Source organism: Plectropomus leopardus, chromosome 19, assembly GCF_026936395.1.
Source record: "Plectropomus leopardus strain MGB_pleo_1.0 chromosome 19, ASM2693639v1, whole genome shotgun sequence".
NCBI classification, from domain to species: domain Eukaryota; kingdom Metazoa; phylum Chordata; class Actinopteri; order Perciformes; family Serranidae; genus Plectropomus; species Plectropomus leopardus.
The window spans coordinates 8999353-9023031 of record NC_142194.1 but is presented as its reverse complement, the minus strand read 5'-3'; the positions used below and the strand labels follow the sequence as shown (position 1 = coordinate 9023031).

The 23679-nt window shown below is 39.5% G+C and overlaps 1 protein-coding gene across 3 annotated transcripts in view; it reads right to left on the bottom strand.

Moving 5' to 3' along the window:
• Positions 1 to 23679, bottom strand: part of usp54b (ubiquitin specific peptidase 54b) — a 77256-nt gene that overhangs the window by 39984 nt on the left and 13593 nt on the right. For 2 of the 3 annotated variants that reach the window (XM_088070170.1, XM_088070171.1), the window contains 3 exons: positions 20352 to 20950; positions 7994 to 8086; positions 261 to 395 (listed from right to left, as the gene is read on the bottom strand). In XM_088070170.1, the coding sequence (XP_087926296.1) occupies positions 261 to 395; positions 7994 to 8086; positions 20352 to 20507 (384 nt within the window). In that variant the 5' untranslated portion in view covers positions 20508 to 20950. Of the gene's footprint in view, positions 1 to 260; positions 396 to 7993; positions 8087 to 17718; positions 17891 to 20351; positions 20951 to 23679 lie in introns of those variants that run through there. The other variant, XM_088070172.1, reaches the window with a different exon arrangement.

Here is a 23679-nt window from a genome sequence, read left to right as displayed (position 1 = left end):
AAGCAATACCTCACAACGTAATACAGTAATGAACAAACAAACACTGATTTCGGCCTAACAAAAGTTGAAACATTAGGCGCTCGACAAAAACATGTTTCTTTGAGGCTGCAGTATTGGATATCCCTCGTCCCCTGAAGATTTCAGACTGCAGTGAAGATGGGACTTCCTCAGACAAGAGCCTTTAGGCAACCCATCACCTCTCCTGTGTGTGCGTGTGTGTGTGTGTGTGTGTGTGTGGCTATGTTGTGTCTCAGACTCACAAAGCACTCGGCAGCATCGTCCATGATACCCAGCTGAAAGCGTTGCTCGTCTTGGAAAGTCTTGGCCAATGCGCTCCGCAGTGCATCTGATGGCAGCACACGTTCACTGCTGAACTGGAACTGAGCAAAGATACTCTGCAAAACACACGTGCGCACACACACACACACACACACACGCATATAGAAAGGCATTAATTCTTTATTTCACTGCTACAAATATACACCCTGCCATAAATGCTTTTTCCTGAAAGACACTTACAGTTTTTGTTCACGAACTGTATATATCTGAGTGTTTGTGAATTGACATCTATACTGTAAATCGTCAACTGACCCGTGAAACAGAACCAGTGGAACTAGTTGTCAAGTTGTCGGGAACCAAAGTGCCGCACAATAAATCCAGACCGGACTGAATCAAATGCCGCGACCGAGCCTCACAGCATAGCTGGCCTCGATATCAGACCGTATCAATAATAGATGGCGTTTGTAGTGCACTTTTCTCCGACAAAAACAGCTCTCAGAGTGCTTTGTAGCAGTAAAATAGAAACCAAATCAAACTGTTGCGGGGGCTCGGAGAGAAAGCTAGGCCACTGAAGTGTGTTTTGAGGGCAGCGTTCAGAGCCTGAAGACGAAGATCAGTCAGTTTGGAGGGGACAGAGCTGTTTTACACTGGTTGCATCAGTGAGAGCCAACTTATGGCTTGCAGACAAAATATGACCTGTGATAGGGCGCTGGGTGGCCCCCCAAACATTTTTGAATTCACAATAAAAATAAACTGATTCACACTGTGAATTCTTTTTGTACTGTTACTTTAAATAAGGTGCCAGAGTGCATTAAAAAAGCATCAAAACAGAGCTTGTTTATCAAAAAAAGCACCAGTGGAGGATCCGCTGAATCCCCTGACTGAGGCCAAAGCTAAGCCCTGAGTGTCCGCTACAGCTTCACACACATTCATTTATTTGTGGCGACCTGCCACTATTAAAACATCTGCACCCACAACAGATTTTTTTATTTTTGGAGCTGGACCGTTCATTAGGAGTGCTGTTGGAACACATATATACAGTATATATACATTTATACTGTTTGGTTATTCATTGCACCACAATCTCCAAGCGCAGAGAGTATGTATATAAAAATAGAAAACAGAAATACAGTATAAGTGTATGTAAATGTAAATATTTCAATATTTTAAATAAAGTATGTAAATATGCTGAGTATGTAAGTGTGTAAAAATATAAATGTAAAGCATACAGTAACAGACAATTTGCGCTAATCTGTGAATATTGAAATTATAATATGGAAAATATGCTGAGTGTGTGAAATATAAAACTGTGCCTTATGCTAATATGGAAGTTAAAAATATAAAAAATGTATATATGTGTGTGTGTGTGTGTGTGTGTGTGTGTGTGTGCAAATCTACAACAATGTGGATTGGGTCGTAGGGGTCAGGAAAAGTGTGTGAATGTGTATGGTGGTATAAGCGTTTGTATGTACAAGTAAAAAACACAAGTTGGGAAGACAAAGTTAAATGTATGATTCAGAATGTTTTGAAAGATTTAGATCACTTTGTGGTATTTATATAGCCATGGCAGGGCTCCACCTTTTAACAAATGTCCCCGTGTGATCAGTTATTTGTTCTATCGGATAAATTTACAGCTTCTGTTAGTAACATCTGTAAAAGATTTGGCTCCTCCATCAGTGTCTTCCAGTATTACTCTTAGTAGTAACTATGTCTAGTTTGATGGGGATTTGTTATTATATATAGTGAATAGTTTGTATTTGTCAATATTGTTATAAATAGTAGTTGCAGTATTAGCAGCAGTAACAGCAGTTTTTGTAGTATTACCAGACTAAACAATGGAAATGACTCTATGACTCATGTAGGTCCATCCACATGAATCTGTCCTTTAAATGCAGCGAACATGAGCACAAAAAGTATCGCTCAGTTCAAGCGGAGACCAACTCGAGACTGGACCGAAGAGAGCTGCAGTCGTCTAAGAGGGAGAGATAAAAGCATGGATAACTTTCTCCAGATTGCCAACGGATAAAAATGACCTAATTTTTTTTTGTTGTTGTTGTTGGTAAGAATTCTCTGCTGGAAAAAGCAAAACCGAGCGACTATTTTTGACCCGCACTGAAACAGCCCAAATAAATACCAGTCAGCATGATGTGTCGGAGCAGTGGTTGGTGCTCTGCTGGTTTTCTGTCCCAGCGGTAATTCAATCACTGATTAGATGGCTGGACTGAAAACCAGCAGGAGCTCAGTGTGCTGAAGACCGAGAAACACTGTAAAAAAAGACAGATATTCGAACATAGTTCATCATTATTTATCTGTTTGTATCCACACCTTTTCCATTTTTAAGAGTAAAATCACGCACAAAGCTTCAGCATTAATGTAAATACATCTGCAACGAATACTAAGTTACTGAATTAATGTGGGATAAAACTATTTTTTTCCTAAGAGACTAAAACGATCAACAGTTTTTTGAATAGTTCAGTATTTAGCAAAACTGCTGCAACCGGTGACAGTGAAACATCAGTGTGACCACTCCGGGCTCACACTTATTTAAGTCCACAAAAAATGCACGTTTTTGCCACTGACAGGCTCAGATTCTCATTATAAGTGTCTGACAGCATTATAGAAGGGATCCTGCAGAGATAGACCTTTTTGTTAGAGGAAAATCCTTTTCGTTTAACCAGAAAGAGCCCCAAAATTGCAATCGTTAAACACACTTCATTCACAGTCAACAGAAACTTAATAAAACTCTCAAAAAACATCTTCAATCAACAACTCTGGTTTGGTTGAATTGAACCCTTAATTGACCCAATTAGATGTCTTTAACCCCAACTGACTCCATTCAAATCAAGAGTAATTTTACCATGTACAGAGCCAGAGTATTTTCACATCTAACTGGGTGAATTAAGGGTTTATTTCAACTAAACCAGAGTTGGTGATTGTTGACACAGCGGAAAGACAAGCCGAGGGGTTTTTGTGAGTTTTGATTTGTTTCTGTCGACTTTGAATTAAGTTTGTTTTACAGTTGTAAAATTGTAGTTTATTTAAGCAGAGTCTGGTGGGTTTGGTGATAACGACCACAGAGCTGTTTGTGGTTCAATAAAAATGATTTTACTCTTTTAGTTTTAGGGATCTTTTTCATAGTAATAGACACAAAAAAGAATAATTTTGGTCTGTCTTTGACAAAAAAGGCATTATTAATGGACATACATGATGCTGCATTTTTGCCCAGAGTCGTTACATTGCAGCCTGTTTCACAGATTCAGTCCTCTCACTCAATACTGGATCAATTTCAAAAATTATCATCTTAAGACACAAAAATATGGGAAAATTGGGATAAAAAAAATACCAAAGTTACCTCATAAGACATGAGGAATTAACCACCATCTTTCCCTAATTTAAAGTCTCCAGTGTCAGAGTCTTCTTTGAACAACCAACTCGCACAACTCTTCATCTTGACCAGTGAAGACAGGGTCGAAGCACCTGTTATGGCTGCTTGGACTGCTTCTACTGAGTACTTTTTTGTATTTGCTGACCCTTTTCTTTCTTTGACCAAATCTCCACCTGAGCACCAAGTTTCCAAACATGTGAGTTATGAATCTGAGAAAAACACCAGATCTTCGAGCCAAATATACACACAAAAAATGATCGCAAGTCAAGCTTTAATAATGCACGTCGAATTCATAAAGTAAATAATTCCTGGAGTTGTCTCCCAATTTGATTGTCCTCTTATGTCTTTGGTTCTATTTAAATAATTTCTGAACTACTTTATTTGATATTTTTGAAGCAAGATGGCTGTGATGACGGTGGTGGGGTGAAACTGTTATAAAACAAAAGGCTTCAGTCTGCGAGTGTGGCTGAGTGTGTGCAGGCTGAGGGTTGGCAATGGGAAAGGTAATGCAGTCGTACTGATGGGGAGTGTGTGTGTGTGTGTGTGTGTGTGTGCGTGTGTGTGTGTGTGTGTGTGTGTGTGAGAGAGATGGAGAGAGAGAGGGAAACAGAAAGATAGAAGAGGAAAAAGGGACTGTGTGAGCAATAGTGTGTGTGTGTGTGTGTGTGTGTGTGTGTGTGTGTTATGGTGGCTGTGCTGACTGCAGCAATGCGCCAAGGAGAATGGAGGGGGAATATACCCTACAGAGAGAGGGAGGGAGGGAGGGGAGGAGGAAGGAGGGAGGAGAACAGGGAGGGATGAGGCAGAGTGAGTAAGAGAGGGAAGTGTGTGTGTGTGTGTGTGTGTGTGTGTGTGTGTGTGTGTGTGTGTGTGTGTGTGTGTGTGTGTGTGTGTGTGTGTGTGCGTGTGTGTGAGCGTGTGTTTCTAAGTGTGAAGACAGGAGCAATCTACACCAACTCCCACATTCATTCATCTTTCTCTTTCCTTCTTTCCCACTTTCTCCTCTCTCCTTTTTCCTCTCACCTCTTCCTGTTCCTTGCATGTGTCTATGTGTGTGTGTGTGTTCAGGTGTCTCATGCATGTGTGTGTGAGTGCTTTGCTGTTGAGAGAGATAAAGTGTTGCAGTGATTTCTAGAGGGATAGCCACAGGCAGCCTCTGAACTTATGTTTACTACAAGGGCGGGCGTCTTTATCTGCTGCAGATAAACTCAGAAATCCACAAACAATCCCTCCAAAATAAAAGAGCCCATAATCGTCATTTATCTCTTTTGGTTCCTTAAAATGGATGTTTGAAAATTTAACACGCCATTAAAGTTCATTTGGCGTGTGTCTCGCCCCGTTATTCACAGACTTTTATCTCCATTGCCTGTGGGGACCGCGGCTACAAACAGACTGTAAGAACAACGTTACATCTGTTTCTGACAAAGGAGAGACGCTGACAGGACGCTTAATGAAAACTGACAGGAAAGTGTGAACACTTAACACGGTGACAATACCTTTGATTTGTACACCCACAGCTGACACACACACACACACACACACACACACACAAACACAACACACCCACAAGCCTGTGTGTGAGTGTGTGAGTATCGCAGCGTGGTAAGAAAGATTTGTGAGCATCTCATGTTGCATGTGTGTAGCAGCCCTCATGTGTGCAGCATGCAAGTAAGATTTGTGTGCACGCAAAGGTGTGTGTGAGTGTGTGTGTGTGTGTGTGTGTGTAGCATCCCAGCGTGGGCTCTGCTAGCTCAGCGCTTTCAGTCAGCCAATTAATTACAGAGAAGCGCTGGAGACAGAACAGCGTGTAGAACACACACATCGACACTGCTATACACACACACACACACACACACTATTACACCACAGCACATTACGCACACACACTTCCCTTCAGTCAGGCACATATTTGTCATCATTGATGCAACAAATGGTTGGAACAGAGCTGCATAAGGCTCGTTCATTATGAGGGTTTCATGACGGCACAGATCTTCGTTTTGGTTGCTTTCGATCAGCAGCTGCAGGAACGCAGCATTGATTCAACCTGAAGCTACGGTTTGAAAACATTATTCTAAACACTTATTGTAACGCAGCTCCTCACTGGGAAAAAGTATCTGGTGCATAGTACGTGCTGTATTTTACACAATGGAGGGAGAAAAAGAAGCAACACCACAGCGGAAAAACTACAGTATAACAAGTATCACTCCTGCATTTAAATGTTAAGATGTAAACTAGTAAAATATGACGTATTTAGAATAAGGCTGTCAAACAGTTTTGTGTTCAAATCAGGATTAATCACAGGATTTCAATAGTTAATCATGATTAACTGCACTTTTTATCCCATGCGCTCAACTCCAATGTTTTGCATTTAAAAAAAGTTTTGAAGTCCATATTGACGAGGTAAAGCAATTCTTAGCAGATTGTCTTGATTAGGAATCAAGTGACAGCAAAAAACTGCATGGGACTAACAAAAAGTGGGCACGTCTGTAAAGGGGAGACTCATGGGTACCCACAGAACCCAAATATCTTGAGGTCAGAGATCAAGGGACCCCTATGAAATGGCTATGCTGATTTTCCATCACCAAAATGTCACCTAACTTTGGAGCGTTATGAAGTCTCAGTTCCTGAGAAGCTGGCATGACACGGTTGGTACCACTGGCACCGACTCCTCAGGTCCTCCAGTTTCATATGATACCAGTATCATCATGTAGCTATAAAACTCAGCATCTTAAACACGGAAATGTCGACTGGCAATTAATGCAATCTTTTAAAAAAGCGTTATGCACGGACCCCTTAATCGCTTTGCAATTAACGCCTTAACGAGAGCTGTCACTGAAACGTAGTGGAGTCAGAAGTACAATATTTGTCTTCCAAATGAAGTGGAGTAAAAGCAATAAGTTAAAAAAATAAATCAAAAGAAAAATACTTAGAAAAAGCTGTACTTAAGAAAATGTACTTTGTTACTGTCCACCACTGCTTTCCAGATTAATTATAAGGACTTGTTAGTTATTATAGAGTATTGAGTACAGAATACCATACTGTAATACTGTTGAAGTATATAAGTAATAATAATGCTATCATTAAGAATGTATTGAATATATATATATATATTTATCTTAACAGTGGTGGAACGTAACTGAATAAATTTATACAAGTACAAGTATGAACAGAAGGACTGGATATTTGATCCAAGGCTTTTGTTATTAGATGGCCTTTTCTTATTTTTGAAATAGATATATATATATATATATATATATAGCTTATATATTTAGATGCAGGACTATTTATTCAGGGCTGTAGCCTCAGATGCCCTAGCCTAACAAAGCCACTAGCTGGCACAAAATCAGATTTTCACTTACCGTGGCCAAGAAAATGACAATATTATTACAATATCTACAAATATTTCGAAATAAATAAATAAAAAAGTTATCAGTTAAATTCATCTTTAACTTTGTTTATTGTGCATTTTGTCTTTTTTTGGCAAATAAATTACATTTAAAATACGAGTGTAGGGAGGTGGAGTCTGTAACCATCACTTTACAAAAGCCTACAGAAAGAGCTGTTACAGGCACTGGATTATTTCCACGATATTATGAAACGCAAATTATTAATATGATATCAATATTAATTTTTTTTAAAGTCACGGTTTTATATATTGTATCATCCCTATCATGAGTCATTTCACTAAATGACAGCAAGTGGTCATTTAGAGATGATTTGGAGGTATCGTTACATCCTAGTTTAGCTTTTTTCTATATTTGCTGTTGGAAGTGTATAAATAATGCAGGTTCTTTGATTCATTTTGTGTGTGAATGCTCGTTTGTTTCTCCATTTTTGAGACCAGTCATCAAAAGTATTGGTTGCAGTGGTTACATAACCTCCCCTGCAAGAATCTGCTGTGTTTATCAGGAGATAGTTCTCTCAGAACATCGCACAAAAAGATAAAAGTAAAGAGGCTAAAACGACAAAACATAAATGGATTGTCATATGAGTTTATCTGAGGCTTTGTGCCATGTTACTCTTGAGCACTGTCTGTGTCTCCCTATGAAACATGGTAGATGAAATGTAGAAAGTCTCCCAGAAGGAAAACACTCAAGCAAAGTACCTCATATAAGTACACCACTTCAGTAAATGTACTTCACTACCGATCTCTGGTTTACATTTCTGACGGTGTTTGTGCGTTAAGCAGAAACAGGAAAGAAACTGTGATAAACACAGTGACTGAGGAGATTCAAGAAAACAGCACCGCCAACACACCACAGTGAGGGGCGCTGCTTTAGGCGTAAAGTAAAATCTCCAGAGACCATTGGACAAAAAGGATTTTTTTACCTTTAAAGCGCAGAAGATACACGAGTCCTCCATGCACTTGTGTGTGGTCAGCTGTCGAAAGCTTCTGCGGAAGATATCCAGATGCCACAAAACCTGAGAGACAAAACACACATTTACACACACATAATAATATAAATGAAGCAACTGGGTCAACTTTTTAAAATTTTAATTAAAGACAAACAAATAATGTTTTGTTTGTCCCACAGGGACAGAGGCCGTTTTCCCTTCTATTGTTTGATTTGTTAAAAAGATGTTCATTTTTCTGTTTTTTTCAGTCATTTGGATGAGTTTTCCTCCTATCACAGAGGACAGTCCGGGCTCTATTAACATTAGTAAATAAAAGATTCATGGTGTTTTATTTCATTATAGTGTGTCTTGTCTAATTTTGTTTTTTTTGTTTCTTTTCACATTCTAAGTTTTGTGTTAATGACATTTTTTTGTTGCTTGTGTTTTGCACTGTTTCTTGAGTGTTTGTTGTTGAATTTTATGTATTTCAAAGGCCAATCTGTGACAGTATTTACAAATTAGCACAGGTTATAAATGCTCTGGTGTGTGGCATTCTTTTATACTTCGTTCCTGTCCCTATACAAGTAAACATCAAATAAATAACTACATTTTTACCCAGGTTTTCTGTGTATTTTCTAGGGTTTTTTTGGTTTGTTTTTGCTGTTGTTGCTACTTTTTTTTAAGTATGCAAAAAGCAATAAGTATGTAGAGCCTTCTGTTTCTCAGCCCTGTGGTACACTGTTTATTCCCATCTCTTTATTGTAACATTGTAAAAACAAAAAAAAACAGGTAATATTAACTTATGTTAGCTACAATTCTTTATCATTTTTTGAAAGAGGAATGAGTAACAAACACTGGAAACACCATTTTCGAAAACCTTTTTAAATATGCAGTTATGCCGTAGCGAAGATCGGTGACATGACAGCTCATGGTTGCCGGTTGCCACGGAAACAAAACATGCTCTCTGGGTGCACAGCAGTCAGGAATAGCGACAGACAGAGCTGATCACGATGCATTATTTGGATGTCAGATGTTGCTGTCAAAATAACAAAGCATTCTTCTGACAGTGGTGATGCTGCTCAGGGGTTAAAGGAACAGCGTGTAAGATTCACACTTAGTGGCAGACGTTCAGGAGGTTTCAGTGTTTCCCACAAAATTTCAGTCAATGTGTGACGGTAACTGACAACAGGGAGGAGGACAGCAAAGTTTTGTTTTGTTTTGTGCTTTAACTTTTAAATGCATTTGTCCCTTTGTATCATTCTGTGTCCCCTCTCTACATTTTGAGGCTTTTGCAGGTTCATGAACGCACTGCAGGCGGCTACATGGACATAAATAACAAGTTTATAAGGTTTATCCCGATTATGATTTTATTCATGATATGGTATGAGCATAGAGTACTCCAGCCAGCATATTCAGGTTTTTCATAAACAGAATATGGTGTTTACATGCTCAAACACATGTATGTATACAAACAGCATGTGTTCTTTTTTTCCTCAGCAGCAGTTTGTGGCACGCAGGGTTAATAATCTCTGATGAGACTGATGGATGAAAAGAGGAGCTACCGAGAGTGAATGCAAACATTTAGACTGAGCGGTTAAGTTTCACTTTCAGTGCGCCTGATGTTCTGCTGCTCCATCTGTGTCCAGAGTATGATCTGTGCTCCAAGAATGCGGTGCAATCAATAACCAAACAGTATATATATTTCAACAGTGCTCCTAATAATCAGTTCAGCTCCAAAAATCGATGTTTTAACCGCAGTAGGTGGCCACAAAAAAATGAATGTGTGGGAAACCCTGGCACAGTCCAGACACCAGAATTAAAATTAAAAAAAACATTTCTATTACAAGCAAATGAAATCAATCAAGACCAAACAAGACAGCTCTACACAACAAATTAATTTGGATGGTGCTGCTATGGCAACAACTGAACCATGGTGCGCAGTGTAAAGGTCCCTCCCTTCAGCTGTAAACAGTTTGTTTGAGCCGGTTTAGCCCTTTGAGGCCCAGTGTGTAGGATTTAGGGGGATTTAGTGGAAAATTAAGTACATAAAGTACAGTGCTGTGCAAAAGAGAGGATATATATATATTGGACTCTCTTTATTAAGATACAAAGAATACAGAGAGCGTGTGCAATGCATCAAAACACTAAAAGTCAGAACAAAATGGCTTCTTTAGACTAAAAATAAAAATAAAAAGTGTGAAACATGAAATTACACAACCATAAAAAAGGTAACTCAAATAATCAATATTGAGCTTTTGACATGTCTTGAATGCAAGCCGATGTAAATACATCAGAAGACTGGTATTATGAATCTCATGTTGTCTGCTCAAGAGAGTTCAAGACAGGCTACATGGAAAGGGACATCACACTAAATACTTGCAGTTGTTTTATTCTGAAATATTTGCATATTTCCTGTGTGTTCTGGTTATATTTAGTAAAAAGACTACTGAAAAATTAAAAAGTATGATCATCATAACCTTGCTAAAATAACAAAAGCATTAGATGGCCTAACACTTTGGCTCAGTGCTGTTTGTTAACGTTAGTGTATAATCACCTCATGATAGAATTCGTTGCGCTTTTGCTACCTAAGAACGAACCGTGTCCTCAGACCTGCAAAATCCTTCAAATTAAGAGAGGGGGCACACAGAATGATACAAAGGGACATACAAGTCCTATGTTTTTTGTGTATTCATGACTTTCAATTGACGTTTTGTCTAATTTGGGATTTTTTTCACCAGTAGCTCACGTGTACATTTTGCGTCCCTGTAGCTTTAAAAAATTAAGCAACATCTGTTAAACTCACATTGACTCAAATAGCTTCCTGTAATGTGAGATGGTTGCAGAGAATCAACACCCGAGTCCGCAGCTCTGTGTGGCATTCGGCTTTTTTCATCTAATTGTTTTTCCCAGAACTGACTGTTTTCTACTTTGTGTAGTTTCCACAACAAAAGAGTCCGAGGGAGACGTTCGGTGGGACAGACGGACAAAAAAACAATCAGAACAAAGCAAAAAGAAACAAGTTAGAGAACTAGCGAAGAAGTGGTCTGCATGAGGCAGGCCTCTCCGTGTCCTTCTCTCCCTCTCCAGTGCATAATTAGAGGAAAGAGCTCTTAGTACATTCATTCAGCATGCTGAAAGATAATATTGACACAACACTGTCCCTTAGGCTTCGACTGCAACACACACACACACACACTTACAGTATGCCTGGTAGGTCCACATGCACGCAAGACTCACAAACACACACAAAACCGATAACCTTAGCAATACGAGTCTGCACTGTGTGTGTGTGTGTTAAGGAGAGTGATAGGTGGAGGAAAGAGGGGGCGGAGGATGACAGACTGCATGCTGACGCTAGTGTATGCGTTCTACCTTTCCCCCCTCTCCGTTTCCCCTCCTCTCTCTCTCTCTCTCTGTAGTTTATTTGGTCGTGATGAATCGGCTCCCTGCACGGCACTGCAGCAGCCACAAGGAGGGCACACTCTCTCCATGCCCATCTCTCTTCATCAGTATCTATCTATCCGTCTTTTTCTCCTCCTCTAAACACATCTCTCCATCTCTTTCTCTGCACTTCTCCCATTTGTATCATTTACTTTCCTCCCCATCCCCTTTTAACTTCTCATTCTATCTGCAGGAGCATCTTAGAAGAAACAAACTAGAGTTTAACTAACTAACAGAGAAGTGATGGAAACATGCACAAAATAGAAACTGACTCATCATCAGCTCATGCATTTAGGAAGTCGTCATCTTTCTGCTGCTCGTTGTCATAGCGACGTGAATCATAGACAAATGTAACCAGTGATGCTGGATGCAGAAATTACGGTATTTGATTGGCTGAGGTGAAAGGTTGAAGTTTGTGAACTCAAAACATGTGAGACACAAAACTCGTATTGTGGGTTCATATATGTGTATTCATTTATAAGCTACCAAGATATTTAAAGATAAGATGTGAATTCAGTACCCATTTCTGAATCAATTTATCACTGGCATTTTTTATATGTAATGTATTTAAAGTCTGTCGTTCTCGTTCTATATAGTCGTTTTGATTGCTTGCGGCGGGGTCCGCCTTCCCATGGTGTATTCTGCTTGCCTACCTAAGCACGAGGGATTCAAAGGACAAGAGAGCTGCAACAATTGGTTGAAAATCGATTAACTGATCAACACACAATTAAATGCCAACTATTCTGATCGTAGAATAATCGTTTTAGTAATTTTTTTAAGCAAATAAGCTAAACATTTGTTGGTTTCACGCCTCTTTGATGGGGTTTTTTTGTCAAACATGTTAATAAACTGAAATGTTGGACTGTTGGTGGGGTTAAACATACCATTTGATGTGAAATTCCCACCGCTACACATTTAAAGTGTGTAACTAATAAAACATGGGCTGACTTTTATTGTGAAGCAGCCACAGGGTAAAAATGCTACATTCGGCCATTTAATCACAGTGAAGGAGTGTCACATACCGCAAAGACAAACTGTCCCATCTGACATATGTCAAGCGCTTAACAAATACAACATGGAGGAGAAATCTGTTAATATACTGTATATATATACACTCACCTGCCACTATATTAGGTACACCTGTTCAACTGCTTGTTAATGTATATATCTAATCAGCCAATCCCATGGCAGCAGCTCAGTGCATTTCGGCATTTACAAATGGTCAAGACGATCTGCTGAAGTTGAAAATGAGCATCAGAATAAGGAAGAAAGGTGATTTAAGGGACTTTGAACGTGGCGTCATTGTTGGCGCCAAACAGGCTGGTATATTTTAGCAGCTTCAGATCTACTGGGATTTTCATGCAAAACCATCTTTGGGCTTTACAGAAAAATGGTCAGAAAAAGAGAAAATATCCAGTCTCAAACTGGTTTCTTGAATTTGACAATGAGCTCACTGTACTTAAATGGCCTCTACAGTCACCAGACGTCCAACAGAGCACCTTTAGGGCACGGGAGATTCACATAATGGATGTGCAGCCGACAAATCTGCAATAACCGCGTGATGCTATCATGTCATTATGGACCAACATTTCTGAGGAATGTTTCCAGCACCTTGTTGAATCTATGCCACGAAGAATTGAGGCAGTTCGGAAGGCAAATGAGGGTCTAACCCAATACTAGAAAGGTGTACCTAATAAAGTACGCAGTGAGTGTATATTATGCTTCTTCTCATAAACCCACATAGACTGGCTGGTCCGTCCTCTCTCCCTGCATGCTCTCATCAGGTACATTGTGTCGACGAATGTTCCTTTTCATATCAAGATGCAACCAAAGCGTCTCAGCTGAAAAAACGCGGGGCATCCAAAACACTCTCATCAAGTGCTCCCAGCTGAGGGTTTTTTGAGAAGCGTATGGTGTGCACCACTGATGTCGCCAAATCAACAAGGCCTGAATTCTCAAGGATGACAATTTTTGACATCCTTTGTTGAGTTCAAGAAAATAACCATGACACACACAACACAGTAAGATGCAGAAGAGTCACTGACTGTAATATCAGGTACACAGCAATATCTATTTAAAGTTTACTACCATCAGCCAATGTGAGAAAAATATCACACTAAGTAAAGCTGTAGCAGCAAAACCCCTGAAAGCATTGAAAATAAAGATATTTATTGTTTATTGTTATGTGTTTATGTGTTTCTTTAAAAACCTGTTGATTTGATGACTTGTATGTTTTGTTTTCCTGCCTTTACTGGTACTTTGTAACACTGTTTTTGAACGTGCTTTATAAATAAAAGATTATTATTATAATTATTATTAACTCATTTTTTTACAATTTAACAATTTTTCATGGCACAGTAAAACACAAGTTAGGAACCATAAAAGAAGAGAAAAAAATTACATAAAGTAATACATAAAAGTTAAAAGTAGACATAATAAATATTAATATTAAAAATAATAATAATTACAATAATAATGCACTGGTACATCAATGTTGGTTTAGCTTTTATTCAGTGAGAGATAATTAATAAATTAAATTTGCTCACTGGTATTTTGCAGTAATAATGCATTGTATTTATTAACGTTTTAATTAGCTTAATTAATAATTAATAATAATTCCAGTGACTGAGATGTCTCATTTGTGTGTGCAATATTTTGTTTTCAAGACTACTTGAAAAAGTAAAGCTTAACATTGACATTTATTTGAATCATTGGCTTAATAATGAGCTGTAAAAAGAAATAAATAAGTTAAAGAAAGCCATTACTTATAACTACAAACCCATTATTATGTAGCCAACTATTTAAGTGGTACATGTTATTTGTAAAAAGAAAAAAAAACACAACTACTATTAACATTGTAATCCTTTCAGTATAAAAGCATGAAGAGAATTCGAGGCACAGTGGGAAACATTATTACTGTCACAGTGAGGTGCAGAATCTGGCAGATTATGGTGGTTGTGCATCAGCTGATCAGCATCAGATGGCTTTTATAAAAACCAATCAAATTCAAACAAGCCACCAGTTGTATTCAATTAACACAATAAAGGTATCTATCTGATCTAACAAGCTCTCACTCTCACTCATAATCTGCTCTACCCGCCTCACGCTGCTGTCGCCGGCTGTGATGGTTGATTTCTGCCCTCCACGACCTCCTCTGCTCCTGTCTCCTATTACCACAGCAGGCATCTCTTTTCCTGTGCATTTTGGGTGTCATGTGATGCTGCTTCCACAGCGACAATCAGTCTCCCAATTTTTCTGCACTTTTAACCTCAGTTATTTGTCTGTCAGTAAGTGACAGTGTTTTCACAGCAATAGCAGGAGAAACACTGTTGTTTTTGTTGTGTTTTGTTTTTTGTTTTAATAGCCATGATAACACTAGTTAGAAACACGGCAATAATGACCAGTGTGTTTAACAGCTTGTGTTACTTATTTACAACTACCCATACCATGCTCATGACGGGAAAACATTTTTTTTCATACCAGGACTTTGCAAATGAATTTACACCTGTACTTGTCTTTGTGACAAAATGTCTCCCATGAAAAAGGTTATTTGTCCCAAGTGTTTGCCTCTCAACGTCATCTGACCTCCACACTGACCTCCGCACCTGCTCCCAATATCCTCATCAACTGCTGACTCTGTACACCAGACGTCCAGACGAGCCACTGTCCTTTTCAGTCTACCTGAACTGTCTTATATTTGAGTCCAAAAATCACCTACAAGACACAATATGTTTTCTTGGATTCTGTAGCCATGGTGGTGTTTTTGTGCTTTTTGATTTTCTGCCTAAAAATGTGAAAAATAATCCATAAACTACACTTTCCCGTTTCCTCTACACATAAGTGGTCCAAAGGTGGGTCACAGGTCTTTTGTGAACAGACCACAAGTGACCTGTGAATGTGTCTGTTTGTTAAAAACACTTTAGTTTAAAGTACAGTGAATTTCCCGCACAGAGCTTTTATTTTGAAATGTCCTTTCTGTTTATTCTTGCAATGTGTTTTATTTCTTTGTTTTCTAAGCCAATGTGATGTTTGCATTTTGTGTAATAATTTATCTAACATTAAGACCTTGGACTAGTGACGAGTGAAAAATCTGAACCCCGTGGTTAGACCAGTTGGGAACCACTGCTCTAAGTTAATAATAACTGTATGTCAATGATTCTCAACATGAGGTCTGAGGACCCTGAGGGGTCTGGCAAACTCTGCCCGGGGATCCCTGAGAAGTTTTAAGATTCATTAATTTATATTTTCATAAACAAAACATTTTTTATTTTATTTTAAAATATTATAATCAGAACTTAGTACAATCAGAATCTGCATTTTTTTAAAGAGTTAAACTTTCTTGTTCTCACATCAACTTTAGTCAGCAAAAGCACATTAAATTAAGCTTAGGAATATTCATCGCTCCAAATTAAAAAACTCTGCAGTGACTTCAAGCCGGAGACGCAAAAAAATGAATAATGCTGGGAATGGATATTGTATTGCAAGATCAGATATTTTGGCGGAAAACTAAAAGCATTGTCAGCGAATACTGCTTTCACATAATTCTATCATCATATTCTGAATTTTAGTATATTTGCATATAAAGTAATTTCTAGGAGACAGAGGTGCTTCAGCGGTGCTCCACAGCTGGAAGCATGCAAAACACAACAGCCCAAAACATTAGATATTATGAAAAGTAGTCCTGCACCGAGTTGTGGAGCCACGTTCCTGACTGACAAACATCACTACACGTGATACTGGATGTGTCATAGTGACTGTATCTTTGGCTCTCTTTTGCTTTGTGAAATTATTTCGACACCTTCTTATTTATTTATGAGGTTTTCCTCACTGCGGGAGATCGTCGCTTTTGGTGTAGTGTGATTTTGTAGAATACTGTGACTCTCTGCCCAAAAAGTAACACTACATCTGTATAAAGCAAAAAAAAAAAAAACCTCTCACAACAAACGTTTACGGCTGTTACTCTCTCCATCGATAAAGTTATGATTAGCTTCTGATCGCACAAAAACTCTGTTAAACTTCAAATGTATAAAATCAATCTGGTTTTTACTCTAATGTGCCAAAATGTCAGCATAAATGAACAAGGTATTCTTGCTGATTTGATTTCTGATTTCCTCTTTCCTGCTGCATCACACACACACACACACACACACACACACACACACACACAAACACACACACACACACACACACACACACACACACACACACACACACACACACACACACACACACACACACACACACACAAACACACAAACACACACATCCAGCCCTACTAGATGGGTGAACCCATGTGTTTCTGCTTCATCAAAGCCTGTAACTTCTTCAGCTATTTTATTTATTTATTTATTTATTTTTTTACCTGTGTTTACACGGTGAAAAGTTGCTGAGCGTGTACACACACACTTCACCTCACAGCACCTTCCTCTGCTCATTAAATTTCACACTTCCACACAAAACAACAACCAGCACTGCTGCTGATGCTGCTGCTACTGTCGCCACCCAGCAGCTCCACTGCAGCAGCGTGGGGTTAACTGCCTTGCCCAAGGGGTCCTTAGGGGCCGTGAAGGTGCAACGAGTATTTCACTCAACATCAATGAGTGCATTTAAGAATAAAACATCAGATTTACTGGCAATTTTGATTTATTGGTAGTTTTTTTCAATTCAAATTACAACGTTTGTCATGTTTCCAGCTTCTGAAACATGACAATTTCCTGCTTTTTTAATTTTTCTTAATCTTTACTGAATATATTCAGGGTTGTGACTGTTTGCCAGCCAAACTGAGCAATCAAGACCACCAGCTCTAAGGAAAGTGATATTTTTCACTATTTCTTGCATATCATATGTTTTTACAATTTATGCACCAACAGAACAAAAGCGCACATAAACAACTAGCAACAACAACGCAAGTCTGTTCTAAGCTTGAACTTTGACCCTGCAAACTTCACCCACACATGCTCACTCCCTTAAATCCATCAAATTAATATAAGCAAACACGAATGTGCACATAGAAATACACCATTAAACAGCCAACGAGCATCTCAGCACTTTATCCTCGCTCGTCTGCGTCCTGTTAAACCTCCTCTCTCCTCTGTGTGTGTGCATGTGTGTGTACATGTGTGTGTGTCCTTGACATGGCCCACTTCTCTCCCGTTTAAGCGCCACACATGCCTTTGTTGAGGCTTTTATTTTTTTTTAATTTCACAAATAAACCTCATGTCCTTCACTTTGTCTTTTCATCTATCTCTCATCACAAACACTCGTTTTGCTGCCCCTACCTTATCAGACTCTTTAATTCCACTCTTTCGCCCGGCAGTATCCCCTTTAGTCTTCTCCTCAGTCTTTTCATACTGTATACTCCTCATCCCTCTTTCTTCTCTTCTCCACCTTCAGCAACTTTGCTTCTTCTCGTCTCTCCCTCTGCTCTCCTCAGCTCTCCCTAAGCTTCTGCCCCATCATCCCCCTCCCTCTTCAGCTTACTCCAACCTCTCTCTCTCTCCCCCTTCAAGCCAGTAGTCAAGAGGCATTTATGTGTGTGTGTGTGTGTGTGTGTGTGTACAGAGGTAAGTTTGTGCCAGCTGGAAGTCTTGGGAGGAGGGAAGAGAGTTGTGTGTGTAAAGAGAGAGAGGAGATGCAGCAGCAGTAGCAGCGGCGCAGTGCAAGCGTCTCCACACACAGACTGGATGTCCACGATGAAGCCAGACTGGCAGCGGTGCCAAAACCCACCGAAACACGCAAACACCCGTTAATATGGCCCTAATCTCATCCCTGTCGTGCTTAAATATCAATTTGCTGCAGTGTAAGGGGGGGAGGGGGCATGTGAACTGTCAGTGTGTGAGTGTGTTAGCCTTGTGCAGTTAGTGCAAATTACAATGTATGCCATATTCAAAAGTGGGGTCAATAATGTACAGGCTAATCACAAAATTAAATTTTGCAAAGATGAAATTACAACTTTGAAATGAAATGTCTCAATGAAAATGTCAGAGAGCCTGTTTATTCCTGGTATTAACATGCGTTTCGGAGATCCGAGCGCAAGTGGACAGCTGAGACACATTGCTGTTAACACCCGCGTGGATCACGTGTCTCCCGTTGACCACTTGCGTTCAGATTTTGTTGTTGCTTTATCACTTACGCTACGATGCTGCAATCCACTGTGCTGAGAACTCGGAAAAAACAAAATAACTGCCTCCACTGTTGAATCGCTCCTTGCACCAATCATGTTGCAGGGACAGTTTACATCCATGTCTTTCCAGGCTCATGCACAGCCGCGATAGTTGAATATGCCTCATATACGGTATGGATGCTACTGCAAAAAAAATGTATTCTAAAACTGTGAATACTTCACGAACATCTCCCCCGATCTAAAAAATAAAGTGTTTTTGCATAACATTATAACGTCACAGTAAAGCTGACCTTTGACCTTTCCGATAAAAATGAATCACTTCATCATTATTTGCTATTAGACATTCATGTGACCTTTGTCACACAGCATTTCCTCCAACTTGTCGGAAAATGGAAAATTAGCTGTCAGCTCACTGTTAGCAAAACAACCAACGTATCCTGCAACGATGATGTATTTTCCTGTTACGTCCTTGTCGGGGACGCATGAGGACGCATTTGTGTTTGCACTGCAAAAGTTATGTGGTCAAATGTGTCCCAGACAACCTCGATAAGTGGTTTGAGTGATCAGATCACAATGAGTCTTGGTGGTCATATGAACCGGCTCAGAGACATAGTCTAACATTTCAAAGGAAACACTACTGCTGCCACAATACAGCACAATAAGTCCAACAAAGAACTAAAATTGTGTGTTTTCATCTGTAAATGTCTGTATTTTTATGTATTTTCAGCATATGTAAGTACAGTCACGCATGTTCATTGGCTTTGTACTCTTGGGACACTGGATTTGAAATGAAACAGAGACTATGAGATTAAAATGCAGATTTTCAGCTTTCGCATAAGAATATTCACACCCTCATCAGAGTCTACAAATGTGTCCTTTTTCAACCACATCTGTCCGGTCATAGAGAACAGAAAGCAATCGGACGAGTTAAAGTGCATAAAATCAAATTAAGTCATGATGTTTAATATTTCAGTGACTCTCTGTCACTGCAGCCACCCTCGCTAATTCTTCATTCTGTTTTTGTTTTTTTTTTCTTTCTTAGTCTGGTCTTTGGGGATTTTTAGCAGTGGTTGAATGTAGCTAAGTACATTTACTTAAGTACTGTACTTAAAGATAAATCTGAGGTATTTAGACTTGAGTATTTTCATGCCACTTTCTACTTTTACTTTAATACATGTCAGAGGGAAATTTTGTATTTTTTCCTTGACTACATTTATCTGACCACTTTCGTTACTAGTTACTTTACAAATCAAGATTTTTTCGTTTTTTCAGTTTTAGCAGGTACAGCTAACTAATCAATTAGCCAACTGACAGAAGATGAATAGCCAACTATTTTTTATTTTCTTTTATTGGAATAATTTGACTTTTTTGGGTGTTGTTGTTTTTTGTTTGTTTTTTTAGATTATTCCACATTGGTTACTTTCACTATTAATACTTTAAGTACATTTTTCTTATTATATTCACTTACTTTTACTCAAGTAATGCTTTCAATTCAGGACTTTTACCTGTAACACAGTATTTTAAGTGAGTGGTATTAGTACTTTTACTTAAAAAAATGCATTCTTCTTCCACTACTGGTTTGCACTCTCTTGACAGTCTTTTCATTTTTTATGAGCAAAAAGGAGTTCTACTAATAAAACATGCAAATACTATTTGGAGCCTTTGGACCAGAGTGCGATACGTTTCTTTTACTTTTGTGAAAATCAGTTTGGTTTGGTCCAAAAAATCTCCACGACAAACATATTACTCCCCTAATACTTGTGTACGGTGTGTGTTTGGCCGACTGACCTGCAGAGCGCTGTTGAGGAAGCAGCTGTTCTGTCCCGGCTCGTTGCTCAGGCCTTTGCTGGGTGCGATAGAGGTCATGGTTCTCGGGGTCACCAGCCCCTGCACCCCGCCTACTGCTCCGCCACCCGACGCAAAGTAGTTCCTCTTCCACGACATCACTACCTGGACGCCCCCGTTTCCACGGCGAGGCGGAGAAGGGGCGGGGCAGCAGACCAAGCGACGGCCTCTATGTCACTCCCATGAGAGAGAACGAGGGAGAATGAAAGAAAAGCAGAGGAGGAGGAGGCAATGGAGGGAGGAAGAGGAGGGAGGCGGCAGCCGTAGATCGAGGAGATGCGGTGTGTCTTGGATGGGGATTTGGCACCCATACAACCCTCCCCCTCTCCAGCCGTGTTTTTACTTTAAAATCTGTCCACTTGGAGCCAGCGGTTGGCTTTTTTCTTTTTTTAGCCCCTTGGATTTAGCAGTTTGTAGTTGAGGACATGAGAGCGTGTCCAAAGCGTCTTTTGGCAGATTCTGTCGGATAAATGTTGATTAGGCAGCACTGCTGCTCCCATGTGGGGACCCCTTCAATGCTTTCTTCTCCTTTTTCACTTTGCCTGTAAAACACAAAGAGCAACCTGTTAGGAAACCTCACACATAAAAGCTAGAAGAACAAACACACACAAAAATGTGTTTTTTGAGCTGTTAACTGTATCTGGGGAATGGAAATGTGTCATCATCGACAGCAAGTCGGCCGTTTTTGGAAGACACAGGTAAGAGTGCAATACAGTACCTCAGAAATTAATCCTAAAACCCAGAAATCAGTTAGCATATCAGCACCTCTGGTTCCCTGGTCTGAAAAGTCAATGTTTTTTTTAATGTTTTTTTAGGTGAGAATCCTAAAATAAGGTCTGTGGTTGACACAAGCTGACAAGACTTTCACGATTTGTTTATGATGTAAAATACATCAGTAAATGCCCTACTCGCAACCTTGGAAGCCTTCATGTGTCTTAAAAAAGGAAGTCATTAACAGCCAAATACAGCTTTACAGCCTCTTAGTGGTGGTAACGTAAAATCATGCAACTGTAGCGTAGTTAATATAAAGCCTATTATTAGCTATTTACTTCTAGTGACTGCATTTAGCCCTAAAAAAATCCTGTAAATGGTGTTAATTCATGTAGATTGTCTCGCTAAACAAAATGTCTAAGTATTAAAAAACATTTCTTTGCCACAAAGCTTTTTTTCTACAATATTCAAAAATCCAATGGAAAAATCCGAATGGCTTTTTGACGAGGCAACCAGGGAGAAGCTAACATACGCGTTGGCTAACATAAACGTCATCCCTGGGGCACTTTGTGCACTAGCTATTTAGTGTCAGTGGCAAAAAGAAATGCTGAACTAACACAAAACACTACTCAGTGAATACGATTTAACACACCAAATGAATAATGTACAGTACAGTCAAACTAAAAAGTCTGCTATCATGAAGTGTTTTATTTTGCTAGATACTGGTAGATTAAATATTCATGGTTAGCCAGTGTTTTGTTAGTATTTTGTTAGCATAGCTTATCTTTTTCTGGATAATTGTGTAGTTAGCATTTGGCTTGTACATACGAAAGTTATTTACCCAACCCAATTGGACATAAGATTTGAAGTTTTTTGTTAACAGATGTAGGCACTAACGCCAAACACCAGACGGACATGAGGGGCCATAAGAGAGTAGGTTAGCAATGCGGATAATAACTCTACATGCTGTCTCAGGGGTTAACTGGGATTAGCTCTTTTTTATGTCTTATTACGCATTTTCTGTAAAGTTACGTCTCAGCATTCAATCTTTGATTAACGTTACACAGCCTCTGACAAACCAACTGTACACCACCTGCTCGGCACTAAAAAGCAGACACAGTTAGCGATTAGCACGTCAAGATAGTTGAAAACATAGCAGCTAACTTCAAGAACCAGATATTTTTGTCAGAAGCTGGCAAAAAGGAAAACAGAGCTAAAAGGGGAGTCAATATAATACTCACATTTGTTAGTTGGACAGAAAAACAACAATAATGCTAATTTTGCTCCCTGATTGATTTTTAAGCAGCCAACTGTTTACAAGCACGTTAGCCATGAACGTTTTTAAAGCAAAGCAAGTGGCTGTTTGTTCGTTAGCTTGTTCTATAGATTTATAACAATACCTGGATACTGATTGCCGAGATAGAGCCTATTCAGGTCAATGTAGTTGACTTCTCTATCTTGCAGCTGATGTAGAGCAGCTGATTTAATACATGTTAAATATAAGGGCGTACAGAATACATGCAGCAAAAATCAAAGTTTCTTTGTAAATTGATGATCAAAAAATTTTCAAAATCATCTCTGTTTGAAGTTACAGTTGGCATGAGGTCTCATGTGGATTTAATTTTGGGGTTAAGGCGAATAATAGGTTAATAAACAATTTCTTTGGTTAAGGTTTTGCTAGTTCAACCAACAGGTGACAAGATGACTCTTAGCCAAAGACTTTGATAATACTGCTATCAATGCAAGCTGACGAGAACCCGTATCCAGCACACAATGTTGTGTAACGTAGAATGTAAGGCTCCGCCCCCGCGCGAAATACCGCTAATTCAGAGAGTCCCGCCGACAGTAACATCCGTGTTACGTTGCCTGGCTCTCGCGATTTAATCACTTATAACTCCGAGCTCACAAGTTCCATTTAAATACAGCAAGAGTCATAATTGACCTTGTTTGCATTTGGAGTTGTTCTGTCAACAGACTTCTCTTTTACAATGTTGGTCTAAGGGGAAAACGCTTTTATGGCCACAGGAGATTTTTTTTGCTGCAATACCGCGATGCCCACTGGGAAAAATTGGAAGCAAAGCTGAGCAGTGTTCCTGGGGGCCTGGATTTCATTACTTTCGCACCATGAATCATGAAAACCATCCCATGAACACAGTGTAACACTGCATCAATGATATGACACAGGGACCGCTCGCAGAAATCTGTTATGTCATTTCATAATCAGTACTTAGGGACATTATCTGGAGCTTATACTGGTCCAAGCATTGCTATGCACAGCTTCCGAACGTGTGTGTGTGTCTGTGTGTGATGGAGAAAAACAGAGGCAGTTTGTGTGTGTTTGTCACCCTACAGTAAGTGTGCGTGGGTGTGGGTACATGAAGTTGCATAACACCACAGGGCAGTAGCTAACAGATCCGCAGTGCCCCCCCCTCCCTCACTTCCCCTATAGCTTCCCCACTTTTGGCAACTCTCCCTCGCCTGGTTGCCGGGGTTGCGTTGCCGCCACAGCACCCCCCCTTGGCTAAAGGCCAGAGGGCGCAGGGATGCTGCAGCGAGCAGC